Source organism: Colletotrichum destructivum, chromosome 7 (genome assembly GCF_034447905.1).
Source record: "Colletotrichum destructivum chromosome 7, complete sequence".
In the NCBI taxonomy this organism is placed as follows: domain Eukaryota; kingdom Fungi; phylum Ascomycota; class Sordariomycetes; order Glomerellales; family Glomerellaceae; genus Colletotrichum; species Colletotrichum destructivum.
In genome coordinates, this window is record NC_085902.1 from 3,937,332 (window position 1) to 3,954,287 (window position 16,956).

Here is a 16,956-nt window from a genome sequence, read left to right on the forward strand (position 1 = left end):
TTGCATAAGGCGATCCCATTTTAGTTACTGCGTGTTACAATGGGAACGATAGAAAACACACGCATGTAGCCAGTGAGGGATTATCGACGTATCATTGGAAACAACTTGAACCTCGATCCTCGCATCATTCTTACTCTTCGCAACCAGGACGGTATATCATGCCAAATTCTGCTTAACGAGAAGCGGTCCCTTTCCTATTCCAAATCAGAACAATTTAACATGACTATTTGCGACCAGTGTCGAACCATCTCCAAGGTGGCACCAGCACCCGCCGACTCAACGCGGATAGTATGTTACGTCCACACTATCGAGAGTCTGATAACATCCATGCAAGCCCAATGCCTCATTTGCTGTCGGCTCTGGAATGCTTTGGGACCTAGAGGCCGGAAAGTCATGGCCAGTCCGCAATTCACCGGTTTGAATTGCACCCTCATACGGTTTGTAGTCGGAAACGATGCAGAACTTGGGAGGATATCGTTCGTCTACGAGGACGATTCATACGAGACTGACGATTTTGTCAGTCTACCCTCGTTCAGTCTCGTTGATTCAGTCGGTATGTTTTGTGTGCAAATGACTATGTTTCTTGTAGAAACATTCAAACTGATGTACTGTTTAGATTGCCGAAACATGCCAACGCTGCCTGCCACGAGTAGCACAAAGCACGAGTTCTGCTGGGACTTGATATCCAGCTGGATGACAGAGTGCAACAGCAGTCACAGAGACTGCTCGTCGCCGCATCCGGATTGGAGCCCAACGCGACTCATCGATGTGCGGGACTACGAGCGCGGCCTAGTTCATCTTATTTACACGGCTGGCAAGTCGGAGAGGAGCATGCCTTATGTTGCACTGAGCCACTGCTGGGGAAAGAAACACTTCAAGATCATGGACCAAAGCAACAAAAGTGACTTCGAGGCGGGGTTTGCCGTCGAAGACCTGCCTCCGAATTTCCAAGACGCCCTTTATGCGACAAAAAGGCTGGGGTTCCGATACATTTGGATCGATTCTCTCTGCATCATTCAAGGATCGGACGACTGGAAGACACAAGCACCACTGATGAACAAAGTGTACCGAAATTCGAGCCTGACTCTGGCGGCAACGGCATCTTCTGATGCATACGGCGGATTATTCAGGGACCGAAATCCGTATGATATTATTCCTCCAGAGCTGGAAATACCCATGGGGATGGAGGGGAGTGTCGAAAATGTCAAATGCAGTGCCATTCCGATGAGGCTGTGGGCATCGGAAGTGAGAAACGGGCCCCTAAATAAGCGGGCGTGGGTTGTTCAAGAAAGGCTTCTGGCGCCTCGGACGGTGCATTTCTGCAATCAGCAGATTTTCTGGGAGTGTTGCCAACTCGAGGCATGCGAGATCTTCCCACAAGGCATCCCGAAACACTTCTTTGAAGACTACGAGGCCACCTACGAGCTTCAGGGGTTCAAGAACTGGGAAAGAGCCGTCAGGTCAACCCGAACGGGTGACGAAAAAGACAGCAGACTTCCAGAATACCAGAGCCCTTACGAGCTGTGGCAGTTCATCCTCAGCGAGTACATGGCATGTGGACTGACGAACCCCAGAGACAAGTTTGTGGCCCTTTCTGGGATAGCGAAAGAGTTCTCTCGGGTTCTTCAAGACGAATATGTGGCCGGCCTCTGGAGAGGGGATTTCATCAACTGCCTGCTCTGGTATGTCAATGACCGGGCATTGCTGGGCGATGCCCCCGACGTAAAACGGCCCGAGAGCTATCGGTCGCCCTCGTGGAGCTGGGCATCCATAGATGGATCCGTCACGCACCCAATCGTGTTCGAGCTCGCTGGAGAATACGCCGAGATAATAGATGTCAGCATCGAGCCGAGAGGCGGAGACCTTGTTGGCGGCCTGCGACGGGCCCAAATCATTGCTCGCGGGAGGCTGATTCAGATCCCCCGGCCAACCCACTTCAATTGGAACTCGATGCACTATTTCGGCACCTTCCATCCTGATGTTAGGGAGGAGATTGTCGATACGACGTATTTCTGCCTGCCATTGAGAGAGCTCGGCGTTGATGGACCATATCACTCACTCTGGGGCTTGGTCATCGTACCGGCTAGCAGTGAAACTTGTCAAGACATGCACCCGAGGACATTCAAGAGAGTGGGCATCTTCCGGATTGATGCTGGCGAGCCTCTGGAACATTTGACCCAGAGGAAGCCGGAGGGCTGGAAGGACACAGAAAAGACAGCTTGGTTCTACGAAGACATCCCCATGAGCGAATTTTTACTTATTTGAACATTGGTTGATAGATGAGTTGACGATCGTTTTAAAGTTTATAAGTGGACAAAGCACGATTCTAGTTGTACAGCCAGAAACTTGCTACTATTCCAAGTAGTTGCTGTCGATGCCAGCGACCTCTCAATGTGCGCTGGGTGAGAAAAGTTTCATCAAGATATGACGATAGACGGAGTCGATCTTGTATCCCGTGTCGGCACGGCTGGTTCAACGGCCCCACTAACGGCGCGAATGGAGAACGAACGGGCCGGGAGGTTTGGAATGCCGGAGCCGACTGGGGTCCTAGCAAAAAGGTGGTGAAGGGTCCATTGATTAAGTGGGTCAATCGGCGTCTCTGACGACTGGGATTGAAATTCCTGACGTCGCCAAAAAAACAAAAAAACAAGAGAAAAGCTGACATAATCATGATGAGGAGCTATCACTACGTAAGGTACCTAAGGTAGGTACCTCAAAGCTTCTAGTTGCTGATGAATCAAAAGGACCTGAGCCAAAAGTAGGTTGCCCGACGGTGGTAGCCTAGCGTACCGGCTGCCCCGTGGCTTGGGGTATTTTGGTTGGCAGCACGGGCTGGCTCGATTCAAGCTGTAGGCCGGCTAGAGCAAAGATCGATGCGCGCCCTGGCAACAATCAAACCAGAGACACCGAGCCCAGGGTGAGTGAGAGTGATGATGATGATGTTGATTGTTTGCTTGTCGTCGCATGGACGAAAGCAGTAGACAAACAAAGAAGCGAACGGCCTTTCCTGATCGTTTTTGATTGCTCAGCCGAGGAAAGAAGGCCCATTGACTTGCCTACTTAGCTCTGCTCATCTTTTTACAAATTGAGATGGACCTCATGGCTCATGGGCCTCAGATCAGGGGTCAGGCGAAGAAAACCAACCGTGACATTGATGGAATGTGAAAAAAGGGCCGGCCTGGTCTCTCTTCCCTGGTCCACACACCTTCCTCGATCGACAGCTCCCCTTCCCCAGTACGTACCGACCGCTTGGGCTGCAGCTTCCCAGGAGTCAGTCAGACTTTGACCCAATTAGATTCTTACTTCTACCCGGAAGCTTGGGCCACCAGGAAGACACGAGGTACGTACCGGGCAGAGGTCGCGCAACGCACCGCCCCGCGCGCGCCCATCCAATTCCTCGTCTGTTTTTTTTTGTTTTTTTTTTTCCAGCGCAGCGCAACGTTTTCTTTTTTTGCGGGGGTAAAATTTGTGATGCGGCCCCGGTTTTCTGCCATCATCACCAGATCTTCCTTTTCATGATCGGGCTCCGAGGTTTTTCTTCCCCCCTTCCATTTTGATCCATTGACTGGACTGACTGACTGACTGCCAGCCGTCGCCAGTAGTAGCAAGGCCAGGCTAGGCCAGGCCGGAGCAGGCAGTATTAGCAAGCAGAGAGAAAACATTAAGCACACATACAGGCAGCCAGGCAGCTATCTTCACTGTCCACTTTATCCCTTCCCATCCACAACCACTGCCCGCCACACACAAACACTCTGTCTGGTTCAACCAGCAGCCACAACCAACGGCGCAGACCGTACCAGTGACAGAAGGCTTACTGACTGACCTACTCTGATATCATCTTGTCCTTCTGTCCTCTGTCATTCACTATTCTCTCCGTTCAACCAACCCTTTCACCGCCAGGAGAGAGCCGGGCAGAGACGCCACTGGGGCCCGTTTGTTCTTTTTTCTCGCTCCGTTTACCGTATCCCAAGACGAGTCCTCCGCCTCCTCCTCTCCCACTCCCCACTTCCTCTCTTTTCCCCTCCTCCCTTCCATCATTCTACATTAGGTATTCGTACCTAACCGGCAGACTACTCTTGCATATCTTCGATTCCTCACGAGCTGTCTGTTTGTCTCTCCCTTCTCCATCCACTCTGCTCTTCTGTTGTGCCTCATCGGCGACACTCTTTTAATTCTTCTTTCCCCCCCTCTCTATCCTCCAGAGCTCTTTACTTGTGGCTCGCATTGGCACCTGCAGACCGACCCTCTCTACCATGCGCCACCCCTGCCGACGAGAGGTTCCCATCCTGCACGAAAAGAGTCACTAACGACCGGGCCCGGACCTACGATTTGCGGCTTGCGATTTGCGACTCCCTACTGCCTTGCCTCATCAGACGCTCGACTGGTCTTTCCAGAACTATCCACTTAACCAAATCCACTCTACTCTGGGTGCTCTCTCGCCGAAACGAACGACCGCAACGACCGAGAACCGACCCCGGCCCCCACTACTTGTTGGCCACCATCTCCTACATTACCCCCCAGTAGTCGTCCCAAGTCACCCAGTCCTGCCTGGGTCCCTCCCGTTTAGCCAGCAGCAGCCAAGTCAACGTCGGCTACTTCTGCAAGCTGGGCTCAACACCCGCTCAACACCACCACCACCACCTCCACCACACATCCTCCCGCCTGCCTCTGCCGTCGATCATGGCTCCCAACGGCAACCCCAAGGCGAGGAACGGTGTTGGTGCCGTCCATGGAAAGCCCAACACCCCTCGGCGCGTCGTCCCTGCCATCCCGCTCCCCTTGGATCGTCGCGTCAAGGCCAATGCCGCCGCGAAGCAGGCCGCTGCTGCCCAAGCCGCCGCTGCCGCCGCTGCCTCTTTTTCTCGACCCGCCTTGACCAACGGCTCCTCCCTCAAAATCCAGAACGACGCCGACTCTTTGCCTCCCACCCCAAAGTCCGCCGAGCCCAAGATTGCTTTCCAAGAAGACGAGAAACCCGAAGCCGACGACAGCGCTCCCGCTGTTCTCGGACCCGATTCGGAAGGAAGTGATGATGTGAAGGAGCGCGAGGGTAAGTGCAGATTCCTTCTCAACAACGGCAAGTAACACAAGAGGGGGGGGGGGGAGAGAGAGAGAAGCGAGAAAAACACTTAGAATGGAGCGCGATTCTGACAACTTTGCATCTCTAGCTACAGACTCCCAGGAGTCTTCTGCCGCCATCCCTACTCCTTCCACGACCGAAGCGTCTGAATCGACCGACAAGCCCGCCGAACGCGACGTTCCCACGTCTGCCGAGCATACTCTTCGAGGTATGTCTACCTTCAGCTACCATGTTTTCCGAGTCCCCTTCTCACTTGTTATAGACCACAACCGCATTACTTCTCCTCCCGCGATCCGGTCTGCGAAGAAGGGTAAGGCTTCCTCTGTGCTGGGACGGTTCCATGCTCCACTTGCTTTACTCACAAATATCACAGATAATATTTCTCAGCTCCCGCCAGCTTTCCGACCCCCTCCCGTCATTCCTCCGAACCGATACAACATGCCTCCCGCTGGCCACAACGGTGCTCGCCCTTCTGCTGTCGTTATCAACGGCACGTCCCACCGAGGCCCTCGCTCAGTTCACAACGGCCCCCCGCACATGCATGGCCCGCGCCAGAGCAACGGCAGTCTCCAGTTCGGCGGTTTTGCATCCAACTCGTCTTCCCCGGCCCCTCCTCACTCGGGAGGCTTTATGCCTCCTCCGGGCGTGCCTCACCCTGACGGACGTTCATTCCCTGGCGCCGCCAATGGCTATCACCATCAGATGCCCTACGGTACCGAGTTTGTGCCTGGTACTGCCGTGGACGGATTCGGTCGACCGCTCCCAGGCTACACGGGCATGGAGCAATACCCTCCTCCCATGAACGGTTATGGCCCTTCGACCCCTCACAGCTTCCAGGGATCGCACTCTTCAGTCCACGCCGATGACCCCGGCGCGTACAACCACTACCCTGCGCCCGGTATCCTCAACGGCACCGCGCTTGTCGATGACGCTCGCCCTCACCCGCCTCCGGCTGGAGGCTTCGGTGGTCCGCCTCAGCGGATGATGCCTGGCCCAATTCCGCCACCGCACATGATGCACCCTGGACCCGAGCACCAGGGCTTGGATGATATGGCCGCCTACCTGCGATCGCAGTTTAGAGACACTGCCTTTGCCGACTGCACCCTCGAATTGCGCTACCTCGACGACCGCGCCCCTCCTGTGCGACTCCCCGGACATCGTCTTGTTCTCGCCAGAAGCCAGGCGGTCCGGAACGTTCTAGAGTCTGACGGTTTCGAGTCGAGTCCGCCCGGCGCCAACCGCACCATCTTGTTGCAGTCAGATGACAGATATCTCCGCTCTGATGCCTTTTGGATGGCGGTCCAGCATCTGTACGCCTTCCCGCTGCTCGACCTGCCTGAGCCAACTGCCAACGGCTCCTTCACCTTGGCAGGCAGTGCCGACGACCGCTTCGACTTCGCTCTTGGATATGCCGCGGCTGGACACCTCCTCGGATGGCAGCCCATTGTCATCCGGGGCTTGGAGATTGCCTCGCATTCCCTCAGCTGGTCGACAATCGAGCGAGCTCTTGGATTTGCCCTCGGTGATGTGCCCGGTCGGGCTTCGGCTGACAGACACACGCAGTTCGCTTACGGCGAGCCTGTTCAGATCTTGATGAACGGCGTCATCTCTTTCCTTATCAACAACTTCCCGCCCGATTTCACGCTGGACACATCTGTCGCCGATCCGGAGCAATTTGCTCGGATTCCATACGTGCCCGCGTCCCCTGCCGCTCGCGAGGGATCGCCAGTGGACCCTCAAGGACCTGCTGTGCAGGACCGTCGACCGCGCGCTATGCACATTCAATTCGGTGATTTGGCACTGGGTTCAGACTCCTCATCCAAGGGTCCAGATTCGACACCCCGGTCTAGTATCCGATCAACCCTCTCAACGGTTCTCATCAACCTCCCGTTTGCTTACTTGAAGCCTGCTCTCGAGTCGAGCGGCTACGGCAACGTGAATGGATGGGCCAGCATCGAGGCGCGGCACCAGATCATGCGAGAGGTTGTCAACGAGCGAGAAGCAAGACGACTTAAGGCCATTGATGCGGTCAGAAGTGGTGCGGTGCCGCATGCCGAAACAGTCTTCTACGGCCTCCAGAGCGCCGAGCCTCGCCAGAGCGAGGAGTGGCATGGTCTGGGCTGGCGCGAGGACGTGGTCTCGTACGTCAATGGCGACGCGCCATCTCTCGGCCGGCAGTGGGCGCCGCTGATGGCGCAACCGAACGGCGTCAACCATGCGGAGAAGGCGAGTCGCTCGGCCTATCCTTGAAGGCGCTGCCAGCGGCGCGGCGCCAGGATTACGATGTTACGACACGGGAACTAAAAAAAGAAGAGGAAGCCAAAAAAAATGGGACGGCCCGGGCAGACTCGACTGGCATTTTCATCATGACCTACAAAAGCAGGAATCCTTTCTTTTTTCTTTTCCTTCTTGTCATTCCTAACCCCAGCTCCCACTCTCTCAGGTCAGGGGCAACGGGTTCGACATTGCGCTCGGTGTTGGCAATCTTTTGGCGAATGGGCCAAAAACTCAAAAAGCATAGGGAGAGTGAATGGGGGCGACTGACTTCGCCTTGAAATCTGGCTGGTATGGGCATTTGCCCCGGTCTTCTTTGTGTGTGTGTTGGAGTCCATGTTTGTTGACAGGTAGTTATAGGGGGCACCTATCTGCATGGCTACTTCGTCTGATCGAGGCTGGCTGATTCCGTGGAGGGGCGGTCGCAGCGGACAAGCCAAAGGGAGGTATCTCAGGCAAGGGCGTCTCGGTTCAAGAAGGAAGGATTTCCCAACGTACCTTGGCGACTAGGCGTGATGAGGACATACGAAGACATGAGGGTATGCAAAAGGCTCGAGCCACGTGGGGCGACAGGGGTTGGTCGTGGGGAGGAAGGATACCCAGGGGGGATATGGAGCAAGGAGTGAGACGCTGCGTCACGGTTCGTGCTGTTCTCGGGGCTGAGAGAAGCACTCCGGCGCGGACGGATGAGAAGCGGCAGCAATTGGGCGGTAGTGTTTTCAGCAACAGAATGGCTTGCTGGCTGATAATTGTGTGTATCATGCGACAAAGGAACATATTCAGGAGTTGACAAGGTGACTCTGGGCTGTTTGTGTGACTTGGTAATGCTATGCCGATGATCTTATGAGATGGTGTTGTTCTTCTCGTATACCATACGTAGTGTCCCTTGGGTATGGAATAACAGAGTCAGCCCTCATTGGTTCACGTGTATGTGGGTGAAGCTTGAGGGATATGTGTAACTTGATATAACAACAGCAATCGGCAGCAAGACGCGTCTTGGAAACCTCCGAGAGAAAGAGAGAAAGAAGAGAAAAATCCACATTGCGGACGAGATTTACAGTGGGCTGGCTGTGGTTGTGGTTGGTGTGAGTGTTGTGCATGAAGGAGCTCATTAAACGTGGGGGAGTCCCTTGTTGCGGGGGGCACAGGTAGTGGGGACGTTGTTTGTGCACTGTACGACTACGTACATTTCGGGGTCGAATAGGCCAATGATAGGTAGAGACTTCGTTTTGTTTCCCGCTGTCTCTACGTAGCGGGTGTGTCCCCCCGGACGAGCTGGGATTAGGACTCGCGGAGGAGATAGGTATGATGTACACCATCACCCTCAGCACCTGACAAGGTACATCGGGCAACGTAGCGTACCTTGCCTGAGAGCCGAGGCACGTGCTTGTCATCTTCGGCGCTGGCAGTGGCCCCGGGTCCTGTCCTGTCCACCGTCCACCCACCCCCAGACCATCCATCCATCACTTGTCTTGTCCGGCAACAACCACCGTGGGCTCCTTTTTTACCTTGTTCGCCAAGTATCCGTGAAGTACTTGCTCTTAATACTTTGCCTTTTCCCACATCGCCGCCTTCGACAGCTGCTCTTCTCCAACCTTATCGCCTTCCGACTGCTGCCACCTTCAGCAGCAAGGACCGCTTGAGTGAGTCCTCCAGGCTGTTCCTCTATGTCGCCCATTGTCCGCCGAATTCCCCAGGTCTGGCTGACACGTGCTAACAGAGCTTCCTTATCCTTCTCAGTTCGGACCGGGCGCTCTCTCTATTGTCCTCGATCCGAGGCCAACACGACCAACACGATCATCCAACCAACGACACCCCCGACTTGGTTCCCATCATCAAACTCCCCTCCCTGATACTTCCGTTATTCCTGCCGCCGCGATGGCCTCCGCCGCGGCCTCGTCGTCGCGGTCAGGCCCGCCCGGCGTCTCTCGGCCTCCACAGACGACTTCAAGCCCCCGACCGTCCGGTGGCGGCCCCTCACGCGCGCCGCCCTCGTCGCGCAACAGCGTCACCGACCCCATCCTCCGCAATACCCTGCGATACACAATCTCCGCCAAAGAATATGCCACTCTGCACAAGTACGTGTTGTCGCGCTCGCGCCTGCTGAAGCGAGCCTCGCCGAGCGTCACTGCCGTCGAGCGCATTGTCGAAGGCGACAAACCCACCGCGCCGAGGCAGGTGGCTAATGCCAATGCCCCATCCGGGTCGGGTGCTGGCGCCGGTGCCGGTGCCGGTGCCGGTGTGAGGACCGTCGATGACTACAATGCGCGCGCCGTTCGCCACTCGTTGCGTGTCTTTCTCGGAACCGCCATGGCTATGAAGGGCTGGGCTCTCATTTCGACAAAGTTCTTGGGCGGAAAGCCAGAGTAAGTGATCTTGTCTCATGAATGGATCGTTCTGGGCGAAAAGGCAGCAGGCGTACTGACTGACATGGCCGACGTAGCCCCAAGGCCACGAAGCAGCCCCTCCACAAGTCGCCCACCCTGCGACTCTCCCTTTCCCTGTCAACTATCCTCCTTCTCTACCGCATCCTCTTCCGCTTCCTCAGCCGCTTGCGCGCGCACCTCCTCGATCCCTCCGCAGCGCCTTTCCGCCAGAGGAACCCGCGCACCACCGCCACCCTGACGTCCCCTTACGCGCCCGCCATCGGTGCCTCCATGGCCGGCATGTTTCTCGGCGTCTACCCTGCCCAGCAGCTGCGTGTGACCGTCGCCATCTACACGCTTTTCAGGGCCCTCGAGTTTGGCTGGAATCTGTGCGAAGAGGAGGGCATGATTTGGGGTTTCAAGAACGGTGGCAAGGTCAAGCGAGAGAGGCCTTGGTGGTGGGGCAGCTGGCTCATCCAGCCGTTCGCCTTTGGACAGCTGTTGCATGCTGTCGTCTTCGACAGGGACTGCTTCCCGGAGGTGAGTTGGCACCCGTCGAGAGGCTTTGCATGCGGATGCTAACATGTCTTCAGTCGTATGGGACTTTCATTTTCAAGCACTCCTCGGCCTATATCCACCCGAGACCAAAGGATTATCCGTCCCATCTCAAGTGGCCCAAATCCATGGAGATTGTCGATAACCTTGCCCAGATGGCAAAGTTGAACTGGCCGTACGTCTCGAGAGCTTCCCTGGGTATGAGTGTTGTCTAACAGCAAGCAGGCCCTATGTATCACCGACCCTCTTCCCGAACAAGGAGACGCTCCCATCAACGCTCGCCGCCGTTGCTCCTCTCACCTCATCCGCCCACCCCATCATCACTTCGCTGTCGTGCGCAACTCTCCATCCTTCGGACCCGTCTTGTCTTCGGACCTACCTCAACTTCTGGCTCGGGTCCTTCCCGGGCCTCACGCGTTTCTTCCTCATCATCTACTCGGTCATGACGTTCGTCCCGCGTTTCCGGTCCTTATACCATTCGCCCGTCACGACGTTGCAGCGCGTACTCACCAAGTCGTTGAGCATGAGCACCTTCCTGACCGGCGCCATCTCCACCGCCTGGGCGAGCATCTGCTTCTTCCAACGATGGTTCCCCCGTACTTTCTTGTCGACCCAGAGGTTCTTCTTTGGCGGTTTCCTGGCCGGTCTCTGGGCGTGGGTCGAGCGGAAGAACGGTCGCGGCGTGTTCCTCTATTCTGCGCGCGTGAGCGTCGACTCGCTGTGGAAGGTCGGCGTCAAGAGGAGATGGTGGAAGGCCATGAAAGGCGGCGATGTGTGGGTATTTGTCATGGCACTCATGCTCACCGGTGTTGTGTACGAGAGGGACGCGAGGGCTGTCAAGGAGGGCAGCTGGCGGAAGGGCATCAGCTGGGTCCGGGGCGAGGGTTTCAAGGACTGGAGCATCGACGAGGATTTCGCTGAGGAGAACGCGGAAAAGATCAACTAGAGTGCGGTGACGGAGAGCATGCAAAAGAAGGAGATAAAGCCGACGGGAGCTCCGGCGGGAGCAGCTTAGGCGGTGAGATTTATTCGCCTGCGCTTGATGTCGCCGGACGAGAGCGGGCTGTGGATGATCAACGAGGGTGCCGAGGACAGCACCAGCCAAGTAATCAATGAGACGGTAAAGAAGATGGCCGACTGCGCGAAAGACGGACATTCGATTGTACAAGACTTACGGCCTGTTGTAAAATCCTGTCGTTAGGTCTGTATTATTGAAATATGTAGGACAGGTGGTGTTGTTGTTGGCCACTTGTGTTGTACGAACGGGAACAAGCCGATGCTCATTCAATACTTTTCCAAGTCAGCGTTATGCCCACCTTGGCCATTTGATCGCCTATGCTGTCGTCCTGTATTACAAATTGATCGTTGCCAACCCTTCTTGCTCACATCGTCCTCGCCCAAGACATGTGTCCAGTCGGGCGGCTCCCTTTGATTTGATAGAGATTTGTTGTACTGCATGATTAACTACATGTGAACCGATATCTATATGAATCCGTACAATCCCAATCTAGTGTGTAGCCTAGAGGCCGTCTGCACATGTCATCGGCCGCCATACGCGACCATGTTAATATAAGCCTTCCTCCCCCCTCTCTCGGCCTACACCGCGGTCGGCGAGACGCGCTCGTGAACCGAGAACGAGCCGTATATACCTAGTCCTTTCCCCCTTTCGCTGTCAGAGCCGGTAATGACTGTCCCGAGAGCGCTTTGCTCGGACATGGGCACAACGTCGCCAAACAGCTCGTCCATCTGCTCCAGCGTGCGCCCTGACGTTTCAGGGTAGAACAAGTAGTAACAGAGCGCGGCGATGACGTTGAAGACGAAGAAGACATAGAAGAACCTGAAGCCGATCGCTGTGAGGGCCTGGGGCGAGAAGGAGACGAGGAGCAGGTTGATGGACCAGTTGGTGAAGGTCGTCAGCGCGTTGCCGAGGGCGCGGATCTCGAGGGGGAAGATCTCGGCCGGGTAGACCCAGCTGATGATGCCGAGGGGCGTGAAGAAGAAGCCAAAGACGAAGTTCATGGCGACCATGCTGCGCAGCTGATCGGCGTTGGAGCGGTCGAGGAACTGGAACTGGACGGCGTTGACTAGCAGGGCGGCGGCAAGGCCGAGGGCGGAGGCGATGAGCGGCCTCACGCGGCCGACGCGGTCGAGCATCCAGAGGCCAACGGTATTGTAGATGATTCCTAGGGCGCCGTTAACGCCGATGAGCATCAGCGAGGTCTGGGTGCCGATGCCGAGGAGGTCGTAGATGCGCGGGCCGAAGTAGTTGATGACGTTGATGCCAGACAGGGGCGAGAAGGCCTGGACGCCGCAGCCGAGCAGCAGGCGCCGCCGCCACGAGGGCTTCGTCAAAATGGCCTTCCAGAGGCGGCCGGTCTCGCGCAGGGCCGACTGGGCGCGCACGGCGTGGCGGATTTCGGCGTACTCAACGTCGACGAGCTTCTCGTCGACGCCGGCGCGGAGCCGGTCGAGGCTGCGGCGGGCCTCGGCGTGTCGGCCCTTTTCGACGAGCCAGCGGGGGGACTCCTCGAGGAAGTAGATGCCCGTCGCGATGATGATACCGGGGATGCACTGAAAGGCGAGGGGGAACCTCCCTTTTTCGGGTTGTCACGACTCGTCAGCCATTGGGGGGGTTTTTCTCTCTCAGGATAAAGATAAGATGAATGAGAAAGGGGGGGAGGGCTTTGTCTCTCTCTCACATGAAAAGTCACTCTCGACAAAGGAACAGCCGTAGCCCAGCCACTGGGCGACCAAGAACCCCCAGCTCAGCATCCACTGCAGCAGGCCGGACAACTTCCCCCTCTGGCGGGCCTCGGCCAGCTCGGAGGCGTACATGGGGATGGTGGAGGTCAGGATGCCGACGGCGGCGCCGCCGATGAAGCGGCCGGCGATGAGGGCGGCGAGGTTCCCGGCAGCGGCCTGCAGGGCGGAGCCGGCGATGGAGAGGAGGGCGCCGAGGAAGACGGTGCTGCGGCGGCCGAGGCGGTCGGAGCAGAGCATGTTGACGACGGTGCCGAGGATGGCGCCGCCCTGGAAGGAGGAGACGATGGCGGCGGCGACGGCGTCCGAGGGGTCGCCGAAGTACGACTTGAAGGTCGCGAGGGCGATGGTCGACGTGATGATGCCCGAGTCGAAGCCGAAGAGGAAGCCGCCCGTGGCGAGGAACGCGGCGGACCAAACGGTGACGCGGCCCATGGCTGTGGTGACGCGGTCGTGTTCGGCGGGGAGTTCAAATCGAGTCGTCGTGTAAGTGAGCCGAAATCCGGAAGAGGACACGAACTGTGAGTTTGTCCCGATGCCGCCGCTGCTGCTGCTTCACTCTCCCTCTGTCAACCAAGTCACAAGGGTCATATATCGGAACTTTCTCCCTCACATATGCGCTAACCAGCACTCACGAACACACGCAACGGAGATGGTAGACAGAGAACGAAGGAGGAAACGGGGGGGGAGGGAAAGGGGGAGGGAACGGGATGGGAATTCGGATGCATTTCTAGAAAGGCCTGTGCGAGGGACAGAGACTGAGATTGAGACTGAGATTGGGACTGAAGGACGGAGAGACGGGAAGACTGAGCAAAAGGCATTGGGAGGGTTCACTTGGCTGGGAGCTGGTTGCAAACAAGAATGACGGCGGGAGCGTGGCGGACGGGAGCTTAACGCGTGAGTCGTCCAATCTTTCTGTTGTTGTTTCTATTATGGGGGGTAGGGTTTCCTGTCGAAGGGAGTGTGAAGCGGTGAAACTTCTTTTTGGTGATGGGCGTTTTCATTACTCGGCCGGGCGTCAGTCAAGCTGTGCTTGGCCCGAGTCGGATCTCTCATACTTGCAACTACATACAGTAGTACACACAACAGTAAAGCCCATGACCGGCACGACGTCACGAAGTGTATCGAAGAAAGGTCAAGGTTAGAGTTCCCGGCGCAAACACAATGGGAGGCCCGTTTCCCGTTTCCCGTTTCCGCCCGTTGAATCCCGCGCCCTCCCCCACCCCCCGCCGCTCGAAACCTTCATCAAAACGCAAAAATCTGGCCATGATTCCCATGTGCTTCCGTTGCCGTTGCTGCTTTCGGAATCCCGAGTTGGTACATAAGAAGCTCACATGCCACTTCTTCCCTCGGTGAAATCGATCAGTCCAAGGTTTAAGATTTCCTGTGAGACTCGACTTACGCATCCCCTCCTCTCCACCACACACCTTTGTCTCGCGTCTTGTTTCCCGTTCTCTCCTTTCAACTGTTGCTGGCCCGAGGCCCCCCTCCCCTCCTTACACACGTGTATTGGGCCCCCCCCTTCCCTCCCCCCCTGCTTTCTCACGGGGAAACATTTCCGTTTCCGTTTCCTTGTCAAAGAGACAAGCAAGACTTCAGACGCATGGGACACGGGCGAGAGGGATCGGACGATGACGCACTTCTTGTCCGGCGTGAGCTTTGGTCAAGCTTGCAAGTTCCCGCCAGCTTCTCGTGCCACGGGCCCACGTCCCGGGGCGCACTGACGACCGAGATGTGTTTCTTGCGCAGGAGACATGACTCCTGTCCCGCAGTCATAGCTCCAAGGTCCTGGCTGGGGTGCCACTGCAATTTGTTGTCGTTCAAATTGTCGATTCGTGTACTCTTACTTATGTATGTACTAAACGGTTGGTAATATGTACAGTCAAACGCGTAGAAGGGTCTCCATTAGACCGTTGCCTCACTCCCCCCCCCAAAATGCCACAACGCCCCATGTGAGAGACGTCTTTTTTTCCCCTTCCTCTTCAACACCACATGACCTACGCACTCGGCTCCGCCCACTCGAACCCAAAGCCCTGGGGTACGCCAAAGTTGGGCGTTCCGTCGGCGTTGGCAGTGATGGGCTGGACCATGACGTAGCGGTTGTCGTCGCAGGCGCCGTTGGCGTTGGCGGTGGCGTGGAAGGTGATGTACGTCTCCGTCTCGTCGGGGCTGCGGAAGAAGCTGTTATGGCCGGTGCCGAAGTTGCCGTTGGCCGCCGTCAGCTTACAGCCGTCGCTCTTGGTCCAGGCCGAGGGTGACGCCGGGTCCGTGACGCCGTCCCACTCGAGCAGGGCGACACAGTAGTCGGGCGTCCAGCAGTAGTTGGCCGAGTAGGCGATGTACGTCTTGCCGCCAAAGTAGAGGCCGTACTGGCCTTCTTGGACGGGCACCTCGCTCTGCTCCCACGGCTGGTCGGGCTGCGAGATGATGGTGATGTTGGGCGATGCCGAGATGAAGTCGTCGTTGAGCTTGCGCACGCACGTCGACTGGTTGGGGACGCCCGTCATGCACGAGTAGACAAAGTAGTTGCCCCAGTCGTTGAAGCGCACCACGGTGCCGTCGAGGGACCAGTCGTCCGTGACGCGGCCGGCGTAGGACCAGTCGTCCCAGGGGGAGGCGCCGCCTGAAGGGAACGCATTGTAAGCATGGGCTTATCGTTAAGGGTATCAGGGATGGATTGTAAGGATGGATGGATAGTAAGAGAGTTCGACTCACCCTGGAGCACATGCATCCTCTGGCCGTCGAGGTTGCCATCGTTGCCGGCAGTGTAGTAGAGGTACCAGCGGCCGTCAAAGTAGTGGATCTCGGGTGCCCAGACGCTGCAGCACCGCGTGGGGTTCGAGTCCGAGTAGATGACCTTGGGCGTGGCCGCCTTCAAACCCTCGATGGTGGTGGCGCGCGCAAGCTGCAGGTTCGTCCACTCGGTCGAGATGAAGTAGTAGTAGCCGTCGAACCATGAGATCTGGGGGTCGCCGCCGCCGGGGTTCCGGATGGGGTTCGTGTAGGCGGCGGCCGAGCCGACGAGGCCAAGAAGCCCCAGAGAGGCGGAGACGATCTTGGACAGAAACATGGCGGCGGTCGGGGTTGAGACCTGACAAGGTTTTGACGAGGGAGAAGATCGTGCCTTGCTGCTGCTGGATGCTGCGCAGTCTTCACTCCATTAGGCGGGATCCTCGCGAGTCTTTATACTCGTCCCATCGGCACAACACACGAGGTCGCAACGAGACTGCCCGACATCATCATTCCTTCCCGATGTGCGTTCGAATTCCTGGGGTAGAGGTAGATCCGCTGCGGGTTAAGCGTCCGGCACGCGGCAGATGTCACCCCAGGATGGCCGGGCTCGGTGGGTTCGGCCTGTGATGGTGTATGCTCGAACATCACTGGAGCGCTTTCTGCCCGGTATCCATCCAAGAGTCGCTCGAGTCAAGGCGAGCAGACCACGGGAGAGACGAGCGTCACTCGTCTACGCTCGGTGCTCGGTTCGGGCAAGAAGGAGAAGAAGAAGAAGAGCACCTGGGGGATGCGGGGAGAGAGAGAGAGAGATGCCAAGACCAGCTAGCAGGCGATGGCACCCCCGATGTCGACGTCGAGTCGTCGACTACCGGTACCTGCCTCGGAAAGCTTACACTGGATTGGTGCGCGAGAGACGCAACGGCGGGTAGCGACGGCGGGGTAACACTGTATCCACGAAGCCCGTCACTCACTCCCTCCCCCTTCCCTTACCCCGGACCCAAACCTCGGATCCCAGACCTTGCTATGTAAGCTGGCTGTGTCCCAAGAGTGCTGCGCTACCTCACTTTTTTTCCATTCTAAGAACCAACCTTTGTGTCGATAGTAAGGACTGATTCCAGCAACAGCTGTCAGGTACAGCAAGCATTAACTGATACGCCTTTTTGGGGAGCCATCACCGATAGATACGGA

At 57.0% G+C, this 16,956-nt stretch overlaps 5 protein-coding genes across 5 annotated transcripts; 3 read left to right on the top strand and 2 right to left on the bottom strand.

Moving 5' to 3' along the window:
* Positions 1–104: 104 nt before the first annotated feature.
* On the top strand, positions 105–2,289 carry CDEST_11775 (Putative heterokaryon incompatibility). Its single transcript, XM_062927931.1, has 2 exons — positions 105–553; positions 617–2,289. Exons 1-2 carry the CDS (start codon positions 220–222, stop codon positions 2,263–2,265), a joined length of 1,983 nt encoding a protein of 660 aa, XP_062783982.1. The 5' UTR covers positions 105–219; the 3' UTR covers positions 2,266–2,289.
* A 1,170-nt stretch (positions 2,290–3,459) lies between these two features.
* CDEST_11776 (uncharacterized protein) lies at positions 3,460–8,220 on the top strand. The gene is made up of 4 exons (XM_062927932.1): positions 3,460–5,050; positions 5,169–5,288; positions 5,343–5,390; positions 5,454–8,220. The coding sequence occupies exons 1-4, from the start codon at positions 4,681–4,683 to the stop codon at positions 7,328–7,330; spliced, it is 2,415 nt and encodes an 804-aa protein (XP_062783983.1). The 5' UTR covers positions 3,460–4,680; the 3' UTR covers positions 7,331–8,220.
* A 574-nt stretch (positions 8,221–8,794) lies between these two features.
* CDEST_11777 (Putative transmembrane protein) lies at positions 8,795–11,687 on the top strand. The gene is made up of 5 exons (XM_062927933.1): positions 8,795–8,997; positions 9,095–9,720; positions 9,798–10,260; positions 10,314–10,450; positions 10,501–11,687. The coding sequence occupies exons 2-5, from the start codon at positions 9,233–9,235 to the stop codon at positions 11,219–11,221; spliced, it is 1,809 nt and encodes a 602-aa protein (XP_062783984.1). The 5' UTR covers positions 8,795–8,997; positions 9,095–9,232; the 3' UTR covers positions 11,222–11,687.
* Positions 11,688–11,871: 184 nt separating this feature from the next.
* CDEST_11778 (Putative major facilitator, sugar transporter, major facilitator superfamily) lies at positions 11,872–13,470 on the bottom strand (the record flags this gene model as incomplete). The annotated part of the gene is made up of 2 exons (XM_062927934.1): positions 11,872–12,869; positions 12,975–13,470. 2 exons carry the CDS (start codon positions 13,468–13,470, stop codon positions 11,872–11,874), a joined length of 1,494 nt encoding a protein of 497 aa, XP_062783985.1.
* Positions 13,471–15,014: 1,544 nt separating this feature from the next.
* On the bottom strand, positions 15,015–16,174 carry CDEST_11779 (Putative glycoside hydrolase, family 43). Its single transcript, XM_062927935.1, has 2 exons — positions 15,751–16,174; positions 15,015–15,658 (listed from the first exon to the last, which is right to left on the bottom strand). Exons 1-2 carry the CDS (start codon positions 16,103–16,105, stop codon positions 15,033–15,035), a joined length of 981 nt encoding a protein of 326 aa, XP_062783986.1. The 5' UTR covers positions 16,106–16,174; the 3' UTR covers positions 15,015–15,032.
* Positions 16,175–16,956: the final 782 nt, after the last annotated feature.

Excerpts from the sequence above, each read along its gene's own strand:
- CDEST_11776 (XM_062927932.1), top strand. The coding sequence starts at position 4,681 with ATGGCTCCCAACGGCAACCCCAAGGCGAGGAACGGTGTTGGTGCCGTC. Across the intron at positions 5,051-5,168 it reads TGATGTGAAGGAGCGCGAGG|CTACAGACTCCCAGGAGTCT; the intron begins GTAAGTGCAGAT and ends TTGCATCTCTAG. Across the intron at positions 5,289-5,342 it reads TGCCGAGCATACTCTTCGAG|ACCACAACCGCATTACTTCT; the intron begins GTATGTCTACCT and ends CACTTGTTATAG.
- CDEST_11775 (XM_062927931.1), top strand. The coding sequence starts at position 220 with ATGACTATTTGCGACCAGTGTCGAACCATCTCCAAGGTGGCACCAGCA. Across the intron at positions 554-616 it reads CAGTCTCGTTGATTCAGTCG|ATTGCCGAAACATGCCAACG; the intron begins GTATGTTTTGTG and ends TGTACTGTTTAG.
- CDEST_11779 (XM_062927935.1), bottom strand. The coding sequence starts at position 16,105 with ATGTTTCTGTCCAAGATCGTCTCCGCCTCTCTGGGGCTTCTTGGCCTC. Across the intron at positions 15,659-15,750 it reads GAGGATGCATGTGCTCCAGG|GCGGCGCCTCCCCCTGGGAC; the intron begins GTGAGTCGAACT and ends CGTTCCCTTCAG.
- CDEST_11777 (XM_062927933.1), top strand. The coding sequence starts at position 9,233 with ATGGCCTCCGCCGCGGCCTCGTCGTCGCGGTCAGGCCCGCCCGGCGTC. Across the intron at positions 9,721-9,797 it reads TTCTTGGGCGGAAAGCCAGA|CCCCAAGGCCACGAAGCAGC; the intron begins GTAAGTGATCTT and ends TGGCCGACGTAG. Across the intron at positions 10,451-10,500 it reads ATGGCAAAGTTGAACTGGCC|GCCCTATGTATCACCGACCC; the intron begins GTACGTCTCGAG and ends AACAGCAAGCAG.